Source organism: Talpa occidentalis, unplaced genomic scaffold (genome assembly GCF_014898055.3).
Source record: "Talpa occidentalis isolate TD23 unplaced genomic scaffold, MPIMG_talOcc4v2.1 talOcc4.5, whole genome shotgun sequence".
Taxonomy (NCBI): Eukaryota; Metazoa; Chordata; class Mammalia; order Eulipotyphla; family Talpidae; genus Talpa; species Talpa occidentalis.
The window spans coordinates 60,151,920-60,163,437 of record NW_023604861.1 but is presented as its reverse complement, the minus strand read 5'-3'; the positions used below and the strand labels follow the sequence as shown (position 1 = coordinate 60,163,437).

General features: G+C 40.3%; 1 protein-coding gene across 4 annotated transcripts in view; it reads left to right on the top strand.

Annotated features, from left to right (window-relative positions):
• Nucleotides 1–11,518, top strand: part of FNDC3A (fibronectin type III domain containing 3A) — a 166,244-nt gene that overhangs the window by 120,413 nt on the left and 34,313 nt on the right. For all 4 annotated transcript variants that reach the window (XM_037527309.2, XM_037527311.2, XM_037527310.2 and 1 more), the window contains 3 exons: nucleotides 5,549–5,602; nucleotides 7,274–7,398; nucleotides 8,213–8,387. In XM_037527309.2, the coding sequence (XP_037383206.1) occupies nucleotides 5,549–5,602; nucleotides 7,274–7,398; nucleotides 8,213–8,387 (354 nt within the window). The remainder of the gene's footprint in view (nucleotides 1–5,548; nucleotides 5,603–7,273; nucleotides 7,399–8,212; nucleotides 8,388–11,518) is intronic.

Here is an 11,518-nt window from a genome sequence, read left to right as displayed (position 1 = left end):
TTTGCATATGTAGCGACCCAGTTTTCCCAGCACCATTTATTGAACAAACTTTCTTTGCTCCAATGCATAGTCTTTGCTCCTTTGTCAAAGATTAGTTGACCATAAATCTGTGGATTTATTTCTGGATTTTCTATTCGATTCCATTGGTCTGTATGTCTGTTCTTGTTCCAATACCATGCAGTTTGATGATTATGGCTTTGTAGTATAGTTGAAGTCTGGGAGTGTGATGCCTCCATTCCCTTCTTTTTTTTTCAGGAGAGCTTGGCTATTCGGGGGTTTTTGTGATTCCATATGAATTTCATCAATAATTGTTCTATTTCTTTGAAGAATGACATTGAAATTTTGATTGGAATAGCATTGAATCTGTATATTGCTTTTGGAAGGATGGCCATTAATAATGTTTATTCTTCCAATCCACGAGCAGGGGATGTCTCTCCATTTCTTTGTGTCTTCTTCTATTTCTTTTAACAGTGTTTTATAGTTTTCTTTGTATAGGTCCTTTATCTCTTTTGTTAGATTTATTCCCAAATAATTGATTTTTTTTGTTTCAATAACAAAGGAGTTTTTTGATTTCTTCTTCTTCAGATTTATGTTTGTGTATAGGAGGCTACTGACTTTTTGCGTGTTGATTTTGTATCCTGCCACTTTACTGAACTGATTGATGAGTTGAACTAGCTTTTCTGTGGAGTTTTTGGGGTTCTCTATGTATAATATCATATCGTCTGCAAATAGTGATAGTTTGACTTCTTTTTCCTATTTGGATTCCTTGGATGTCTTTCTCTTGTCTTATTGCCCTGGCTAGGACTTCCAGTATTATATTGAAAGCAGTGGTGAGAGTGGACATCCTTGTCTTGTTCCAGATCTTAATGGAATTGCTTTCAGCTTTTCACCATTGAGAATGATGCTGGCTGTTGGCTTGTCATAGATGGCCTTTATGATGTTGAGGTATGTTCCTTGTATCCCAAGAATTTCAAGGGCTTTTATCATGAATGGTGTTGCACTTTGTCGAAAGCTTTCTCAGCATCTATTGATATTATCATATGGTTTTTTATATTTCTTTTGTTGATGTGTGGATAACGTTGATTGATTTTCGGATGTTAAACCATCCTTGTGCCCCTGGAATGAATCCTACTTGGTCGTGGTGAATTATCTTATGGATACATTGTTGGATTCTGATGGCTAAAATTTTATTGAGGATTTTTGCATCAGTGTTCATTAGGGAGATTGGCCTATAGTTTTCCTTTTTAGTGTTGTCCTTGTTCGGTTTTGGTATTAGTGTAATATTGGCTTCATAGAACGTGTTTGGTATTGTCCCTTCCTTCTCAATTTTTTGGAAGAGTTTGTGAAGGATAGGCACTAATTCGTCTCTGAATGTTGGTAGAATTCATTTGTAAATCCATCAGGTCCTGGGCTTTGTTTTTGGGGAGGTTTTTGATTACCATTTCAATTTCGCTAATTGTAATTGGTCTGTTTAGGTGTTCTATTTCTTCTTTATCTAGCTTTGGGTGATTGTAGAGTGTAGGAATTTGTCCATCTCCTCTAGATTATTAAACTTATTTCCATATAACTGTTCATAGTAGTTACTGATTATTCTTTTGATTTCTGCTGTGTCCGTTGTGATTTCTCCTCTTTCATTGATGATCCTGTTATTTGTGCTTTCTCCCTTTTTTCCTTTGTGAGCCTGGCTAGGGTTTGTCTATTTTATGATTTTTTCAAAGAACCAGCTTTGGTTTCATTGATCTTTGGATTGTTTTTTAGTTTCAATTTCATTTATTTCTGCTATATGGTTTTTATTATTTCTTTTCTTCTACTGGTTTTGGGTTTTTTTGTTGTTCTTTTTCTAGATCTTTGAGCTTCGAGATTAGGTTGTTTCTTTGAGTTCTTTCTTGTTTCTTGATGTGAGCTTCTATTGCTATATATTTTCCTCTTATTACTGCTTTTGCTGCATCCCATACATTAGGATATTGGTGTCCTCCTTGTCGTTCAATTCAAAAAATTTTTTAATTTCTTCTTTATCTCCTCATTAGTCCAGTGGTCTTCCAGTAGTGTGGTTTTTAATCTCCATGAGGTAGGAAAGTTCCTTGCCTTCTTTTTATGGTTTAGTTCTAGTTTGATGCCTTCATGGTCAGAAAAGATGGTTGGTATGATTTCAATCTTGGTGTATCTGTTGATGTTTGTCTTGTGCCCCAGTATGTGATCGATCCTGGAGAATGATCCGTGTGCGCTTGAGAAAATGTGTACTCCGTTTTTTTGGGGTTTAGTGTTCTATAGATGTCTGTTAAGCCCAATTGCTCTAGGTCCTTATTTAGAGCTTTGGTTTCTTTACTTATTTTTTGTCTTGTTGATCTATCCATTGTTGATAGTGGTGTGTTGAAGTCTCCCACTACGTATGTTTTTCTCTGATGTCTGTTTTCAGAGAAGACAACAGTTGTCTGATATATTTTGGTGCTCCTTCGTTTGGTGAGTATATGTTAATGAGTGTTATTTCTTCTTGAAGTATTGTCCCCTTGATCATAATGTAGTGACCATTGGGGTCTCTTTTTATCTTTTTGAGTTTGAAATCTGTTTTATCTGATATAAGTATAGCTGTTCCTGCTTTCTTTTTTGGCCCATTTGCTTGTAGGATTGTTTTCCATCCTTTGACTTTGAGCCTATTTTTATCTTTGTAGCTAAATGTGTTTCCTGGAGACAGCAAAAGGTGGGTTTTGTTTCTTAATCCAGGCTGCAACTCTGTGTCTTTTTATTGAAGAGTTTAGTCCATTTACATTTAGAGTTAATATTGATATGTTAACATCTGTATTTGCCATTGTGTTTGTCTTTCCTTTGATTTTATTTATTTATTCTTTTAATAACTTTTTTTTTTTGGCCTTCTTTCATTGTTATTCGTCCTCTGAGGTTCTGGCTTTAGGACTCCTTGTAGTATTTTTTGGAGTGGGGTTAGTTGCAATGAAATTCCGGAGTTTCTCTTTGTCTGGAAGGTCCATATTCTTTCTTCAAAGAGGAAGGAGAGCTTTGCGGGATAGAGTATTCTTGGTTGGCATCTGTTTTCTTGGAGTCTGTTGACTATGTCCCTCCCTCTCTCCTTGCCCGTAGTGTTTCTTCGGAGAAGTCTGATGTCAGCCTGATTGGCTTTCCTTTGAATGTTATCTGTTTCTTCCCTCTTGCCAGCTTCATTATTTTTTCCTTGTCCTGGATTCTTGGGAGCTTTACTATTATGTGTCTTGCTGTATTTTTTCTTTCGTCGTGGAAGTTTGGTGTTCTTCTTGCTTCTTGTATATCAATTTTCAGCTCCTTCTTCACATTTGGGAAGTTCTCTTCAATTATCTCTTTGAATATTTTCTCTGTTCCTACTTCTCTCTCCTCTCCTTCTGGTATTCCTATAACTCTTATATTTCCTTTCCTCATGGAGTCAGATAGTTCCCGAAGTCTTTCTTCATTCTTTTTCCTTCGTACTTCTCTTTCCTTTTCTGTTTTGGTTCTTTTTATTTCTGTGTCTTCAAGAGCACTTATTCGTTCTTCCATTTCATCAATTCTGCTTTCATTGCTTTTCCCAGAATTCTTTAGTTCTTCCACTAATTCTTTGATCTCCTGCATTTCTTTTACTTCCCTCTTTAGGGACTCAATTTCATTCTTCTGATCGTTGATTATTTTTCCCTTATCATTGTTTTCCTTTATGACTTCTGTCAGTTTTTTAATCACGGCAAATTTTAAATTCTCTTTCTGGAAGGCTCAGAAGTTCTTCCAGTTACTGTCGTTGCAATCTGGGGGCTGGTTTTCTTTTTGTGGTGTGCTTTTTCTCTGGAGAGTTGCTAGGTTGCGTGTGGTTCTTCTCCTCCCTACTGTCTGTTTTCTAATTTGCCGTATGCGTTGGGACACTGTGTTGTTGGGACTGGCTGGCATCTTGGGTGGGCTTCTCTTCTCCCCTCTGGTTCCTCCTGGAGTCATCTGTCAGTTTCAAGCAGTCTTTATTGGAGAAAGGTCCCTGTCCTAAAATGTCGATGTGGGGACACACTCCCCTGTGCGCCTGGTCTGCCCCGGCGGTGGGTTCCTGCTCCCCCTCTGGGCTTGGACTGCAGGCCAGAGGGGGTCTGGTGTGGGCGAACTTCCCCGCTCACCTCTGGCTCCTGAGGAAGCCTTCTGCAGGTAGTCTTTACTGAAGAAATGTCCCTGTTCTAAAATGGTGATGCGGGACACACTCCCTGCGCGTCCGGTGTCAGGCACACTCTTCTGCGTGCCTGGTCTGCCCTGGCTGTGGGTGCTCGCTCTCCCTGTGGGCTCAGACTACTTGTTCGGAAGGGGCTGGGTGTGGGCTAACTCCCCAGCTGGCCACTAGTTCCTTCAGGAGCCTGTGCTGGCTTCAAGTCGCTAGGTGGCGCCAAAGATCTCTCCTAGAGCCCTTGGGGAGCTGATTTTCCACGCCGTGGGACAGGGAGCAAAGCGGGGATGGTAGGGTACACCTCAACGGCTTTGGGGTGCTGTGTCTGCCTTGTGCCCCACCGTCGTGGGGAACCCACGCCCCTAATTTCGTGCCCCGGGTCTCAGTTCCAAAGCCCTCAGTTCCAGGACGCGGGCTGTAGCCCAGTTCAGTGGTGCGGGAATGGCGCCTTTTGCACCGCTCCCGTGCCTGGGCGCCTGGTTCCTGCTCACTCAGGGAGGGACCTTCACCTCAGTGAGGACCTCCGCGCCTCCCCCCAAGCCTAGGTCGTCTCCCAAGCCTAGGTCGCAGGCGCGGGGACCTAGGCAGCCGCGATCCTGGTCTGCACTTGCTTTTCAAGCGCGCCGAGCGCGCCGCTATCCGCGCAAGCTTACCAGCAGCCCGGGCTGTGTGCGAGTCTCCCGGGGTCTTTGTTCTTCTCTAATGGCGCCCGGAGCCGTTCCCTCACCGCCGCGGCGGATCCTGCAGGGTTCTCCACAGCTCCCGTTCACGGGGTGTGGTGGCTGAAATAGTTCCTTTCCACTCACAGTCCCGCTTGCTGCGTCCGTTTTTCTTGTTGGCCGTTTTGGTTTGTTGTTTCCTCCCCTCTGCCGGTCGGAGAGTGCCGCCTCTGTGGGCGGGGGAGGGGAGCAGGGTTCTGTGCTTCCCTCCCTTCTAGTCCTCTTTTATGGCCACTTTCTTCTTCGGGCAGTTTGCTGGCGTCACCCGTTTATCTTCCGTGTCCCACTTCTCACTGGGACCTGCCGCTTTTCCTCCCTATTCACTTTTTTTAATGGGAGATCTTACTCGCAGAGTCTCCTCGCCGCCATGTTGCTCCGCCCTCATGATCTGGCTTGTTTTGTTTTTTAATGATTATAAAAGCTTAGTTCTTGCTAAAAGAGATTCCCCAATATTCAAAAACTTGACTAACCTCTTTTTTTTCCTTTCCTTGCATTTCAAAGGATTATGGGGGCATATAATATATATCTTGCTGTATTCTCTGCAGAATTTTTTAAGACTAAGTCATAGAAAACATCTGCAACATAATAAATTCCTTAGATAAAACCATCATAATGTCTTTTACAAAAAATTTAATTTGTACTCATTTTGTTTGTTTTTTGGTATTTGTTTTAGGCTCCTAGTGACAATGGTTCTAAAATCCAAAGCTTTATTTTAGAATGGGATGAGGTAAGTTGACTTATTTTAATGGTTAAAATTGTGTGCATAACCTCTGGCAGAAATAACTTTTTGTTTGGAAAATCAATAGTAATGAAATAATAAGGCACAAGGATGTAGATTTTATTCCAGAAGCTTTTAAAGAATTACCTAAATAGGGCCTCCCCTGGTGGCGCAGGCGGTTGAGCCCCACGCTGTGAAGCAGTTCTCAGCCTGCAACTCCGGTTCAATCCCGTCCAGCTGGTGAGGGTCCCACATGGCGCAGGCAGACCTCTCCTATCGCGCCCGCTGCTCCCCTCTGCAGTGTATTTCGTCAGTCTGCCTGTTCTGTTCCCCGCTCTGGCTCTGGTGAATTCTCTCACCCTCCCGCGCTTCTGACTGTACCCAGTGCTTGTATAAATAAATAATCTTTTAAAAATAAATAAATAATAAATAAATAAATCTTTTAAAAAAATTACCTAAATATCATGTTACTACAGAAGAAAAACCATATCATCTTGATAAATTATGTAAAGGTATTTTGGTAAAGTTTAGTACAGGTGACAGTTGCCTATATGGAATATAGAGAAACAAAGTTCAGATAAAACCAAGCCAATAACAACCAAAGAAATTGTCTGTAGAATTGAGATTGTTGTTAGGAAGAGGAGGTGGGAGAACAAAAGGGGGAGAGAGCATTTGGACTGTAATGGAGAACTTTAGGTGTCTTAGTTATGAGTGTGGGTTAATAACATACCTGAAGGGTGCAGTCCTATCCCCTAAATCATATACAATATTGTGAACCAATAAAAAGAGAAAAAAAAGAGATTCAGCTACGGTGACTGAGTTGCAAGGCAAAATTAGCATTATTCAGAGATAGGATTTTTTATTTAGAAAACTATCAACATTTTTTTAAAATTAACAACAATTCAATAAAACAGCCAGGAAAAGACATAAAATTTTCTTTGAAATACAAGTAACCGTAACCACCCTTTACCTCTACCACCTGCAATAAGTAAAAGTGGTTGGAGAATTAGAAATGTGTTCATTTTATTTTGCATCCTAAATTTCTAAAACTCTTGTTCTGAACTGCAGCCTTTTTTCTCCCCCTTCTTACTACCTATAATTGGTCTTTTCTCTCTGGCTATACCTCTTTCAGTGTTTAAATCTAACCTGTAGTAGCTGCCAACTCTTTATTTTTTTATTTATATATATATGGGGGGATTAGCAAAAATCTTTATTTTAAAGAAGCTTAGCAGCTATCTAGTAGAGATTTGGTGAAGGATAAGGACTTCCTTAAAATTATTTGCTTAGAACTTTTTATAGGTTGAGGAAAGCTATAAGTTTTCCATGTCAAAGATCCTATTTCTACCACTATCAGTCCCCCGTGGTAATTATGGAGTTCTTTTTACTAAAGCTGAAAGGTTAACATCAGCTAAAACAAGATACTTAGTTCAAGAAAGTATACAGACATACCTACTGTACAGGTACTGATTTCAGCATGTAATGAATCATTTCATATAAAAGATATGTATTGTCTCAACTTCCTCTTAAGATCCATGTAACAAAGACAACTTACAATGTATGCTAGAAAATTAAGATACAAAATTATATTAACATCTCTCAAGTAGGAATTGATGTGGAATATTTTTACAATAATATACATATACATTATACATGTGATGTATAATCAGCCATTTCTTTTAGGGAAAAGGAAATGGAGAATTTTGTCAATGCTACATGGGCTTGCAGAAGCAATTTAAAATTACTAAACTATCACCAGCAATGGGTTGTAAATTTAGACTATCAGCCAAAAATGACTATGGTACAAGGTAAGATATCTTTCAGTTTAGGTATTTTAAACTTAACATTTGTGTATATTATTCACAGTCCAAATTACACACTAAAAATTCTGCTTTCATATAGTTATGATATGTGACTTAGCAAAAGCCATAAAAGTGTTAGTTACATAGGAACCCAAAGGAAAGATTAAAACTAGCAACTTTATCAAGATTTTCAAATAATGTAAAATAATGTTACTTGAAGTAAATATATTATTTGAAGTAAAAAATGTGTGATCAAGAGAGTTTTCTGCTTATTCTCAGCATATGTGATTTCATTGTTTTGTTTAAAGTCGTGAATTCTAAGAACATTTATGATGCCTGATTTAAATAAAAAGGACAAGTTACTTTCAGGAGTTCCATTGAAATTTATTTTTATTTTTGAGGGATCTCTTCTGAACTTTATGAAGGCAAGTACTTAAGTATATAAGTGAGAATTTGTGTTTTGTTTCATGCAAATGACATTATATGGCAGTGAGTTTAAAAAGTATAAAGTATATACCAAGAGAAAGTTACTACTAATTCATACTTTCTGTAAGCTAATGTATATATATTTTTTCATTGACTAGATAAATTAAGGCAAAGACTTTAAAATATGAACATAAACAGTTCAAAAGTTTAAAAGAATACTAATTCACTTTTAGGTACCTGACCTTGTTACCACAAAGCTATTATCAAATCTAAGCTCTATTACTTGGATTATAATTACCAAAAATTCTTATCTTCCAAAAAATACTGCTTAGCAAAAGTAAGTTCACTATAAAAATATTTTTCAGTTTTCTTAAAAACCCAATTGTTTCAACAGTGGTTTTAGTGAAGAAGTCTTATATTACACCTCAGGCTGTGCCCCTTCAATGCCAGCAAGCCCTGTACTAACTAAGGCTGGAGTTACTTGGTTATCCTTGCAATGGAGTAAACCCTCAGGAACACCATCAGATGAAGGAATTTCTTACATTTTAGAGATGGAGGAAGAAACTTCAGTAAGTATGAATATGTCATTTAAATGGAAACACTTAAGTGTGGTATTAATCCTAATATAGTACAGGCATAACTCAGATATTTGGGTTCAGTTCGAGACCACCTCAGTAAAGCAAATATCACAATAAATGAATCATATGAATATTTTGGTTTCCTAGTATGTATATGTTTACATTATACTTTTGTCTTTAAGTGTACAATAATACTCTTTTCGTATTGCTGGGGGAAAAAAAAGAATATGAGCCAAAATCTTTTGCCATGGGGGCTCTTATGAAAAAAGCATTACCCACACACACACAATAAAACAACACACACTGAAATATGGTGTGCCTGTAAATATTGCCACAATAGATCCTTCCTCTGATCCTTTGAATCCTTGGTTTAGGAGGTTTTAAGAATAAAGGAGAACTCAGGCTTTTGTTTTCTTGATATGATGGAAGGGGTTTTGTTTTTTAATCTGCTTATAATGTGTTTGTGCCTGGAATTAACATAGATTGTAAGTATATGAGTATATGTGTTTTGGGTGAAGTAAACAGGTGATTATTGGGCCTCCTCAGTGGCCTAGGAGTGAAGTCAGTGCTATTGCCAGTATGGCCTGAGTTTGATACCTGGCCAGTGAGCTAACCCACATACAGCACAACAGTCCTCTTCTGTTAAACCTGCTGCTCCCCTTAGCAGTGTATTTCAGTATTATGTATTTGACTGTTCTGCTCCCCGTTCTTTCTCTGGTGAATTCTCTCTGGCCTACACCCCAGTTCTACACACAGATAAAAGTAAAAAAAAAAAAAAAATTAATTAAAAAAAAAGAGGTGATTATCACCACAGCTTTCTAAACTAAGCACATATTAAAAGATAAGAAAATAATATGTCTGCATTCTCCAGCTGTTTTCAAGTGTCACAGAAGATTTTGAAGAGCCTCACTTAGGACTTTGTAATAGTCTGAATGTAGTTACCAGTGCTTATATCCTGTGAGCTGGAATGGAGCTAAATAAGAATTCTCTTATTCATTCTGTATAGTTGTAGGACTGTTTTGTAGTTCTAAATCTTATAGCTCCATAGCTTTTTAGAGCTACTTTGAAGCAATGTCAGTCAAAAATAACATTCGGTAAAAGAGGGCCTCCCTGGTGGCGCAGCGGTTGAGCGCTGGGTTGTGAAGCTGCCCGCAGCCTCTGCAGCACCAGTTCAATCCCTGGCTGCTCCCCAGCCACCAGAGGAGGGTCCCACATGGCGCGCAGACCTCTCCTGCCGCCCGCTGCTCCCCTCAGCAGTGTACTTCGGTCCTTCTGCCTGCTCTGCTCCCCACTCTGGCTCTGGTGAATTCTCTCGCCCTCCCGCGCTTCTGACTGTGCCCAGTGCTTGTATAAATAAATAAATTTAAAAAAAAAACTTGTCATCAAGAATATTTACTGTCAGAATATCATGTTAAATGTTAAAATGTGGCCTCTCAATAAAATAGTTTAAAAAAAAAAAAAAACATTCGGTAAAAGAGGGAGAGCATGTGTGAGGACAGGTGGTAGATTGGTAGGGCCCAGACCTAATCAAGTGGTTCTGGAAAAGCGAGTCCCAACAGCCATGGAGCAACAGACAAGCAGGAAAAAGATGAACCTTAAAAGTCTAAACATCATTCAGAGCTCCTATTCAAGAAAGAAAGTGGTGGGCCTCCCTGGTGGCGCAGCGGTTGAGCACTGGGTTGCGAAGCTGCCCGCAGCCTCTGCAGCACCGGTTCAATCCCCGACCACCAGGTGAGGGTCCCATATGGCGCGCAGACCTCTCCTGCCGCCTGCTGCTCCCCTCAGCAGTGTACTTCATCAGTCTGCCTGCTCTGCTCTCAGCTCTGACTCTGGTGAATTCTCTCACCCTCCCGCGCTTCTGACTGTACCCAGTGCGTGTATAAATAAATAAATAAATCTTAAAAAAAAAAAAGAAGAAGAAGAAGAAAGAACGAAAGAATGTGGTTACTGTGGCAACCCTCAAGGCAGGGTTTCTGCTCCAAGTGCTGGAGGGAGGAGTACTACAAACCCAGGCAGAAGCAGACACAGAAGGATTAGAAACTGTCAGGTATACTTCAATGGGAGGAAGAAGAGGCCTTTGGCAGCAGTCAGAGCAGCCAAGGGGACCAGTCCCCCACATTTTCCAAGTTTGGAAAAGAAAACTAATGAAAAGACTGAGAAGGTTACCTCAGCAAAGAAATTCTTCAGTGCTTCATCTAGGGCAGGATCAAAGAAAGAAATTGAGGAAGCAAAAGCTCCCAGTCCTTCCATAAACTGGCATATTAGCACTGAAATAGATAAGAGTTTCTAAAGAGTTCACAGGATTTCTCAAGACCTTCCAACAAGACAGGCCAAGAAATCTACAGAGCAAACGAAGTTGTTTGGGAAATAATGCATTACAAAAGGGAATTAAGCATTGAGAAAAATCAGAGTCAACACAGGATTTTTACCACAATGTGGCTAAAAGAATGCAGACTCGTGGAAAAGTGCTAAGGCTATTAGTGAACCCAGCCTGAGGACTCTGCAAGGTAGGCAGCATCCAAACTTCCAACCTACATGCACTGCAGCAAATTGGCAGGCATTGGTGGTTCAGTGATAGAATTCTCGCCTCCCATGCACTGCAGCAAAGGCATTATGCCCCTAACCAACAAGACCCACTGTGTCCACAAGATGCTCCTGTACTCACAAAACCTGGAGCAAGGCCACAGATAAGCACTCCCAGCCACACTTAAAAGGTCAGCAACACCTGCAAGGCCCCAAACAGTGCAGTTACCACTTTCAGCAGCCCAGCTCACCTCCCATAGACTACCTGCCTAAGTGAGTACCATGTTTCCAGCAGCTAAATGCCTTTTTGACACTGTGGGCTGCTGCTAGCACACCTCCGCTCGCCCAGTGAATCCCATCACAGCAGGCAGACTAGACACAGCAGTGCTCTTCCTACAGTAGCATCAAATAGTCACACGTCAACACTGGACCCCATAGCACCACATTCTGGGAACACCTTCTTCCAAGGTGGAGACCAAAGCCATCCAAAGTGCTACATCCTGGCAAGTTTCCCAGCAACATCCATAGACCCCTGACAGACCAAGACCTCCCAGACCTGACCCTAACACAGCAGACACATGGGTTTAGCTCACAAAGTG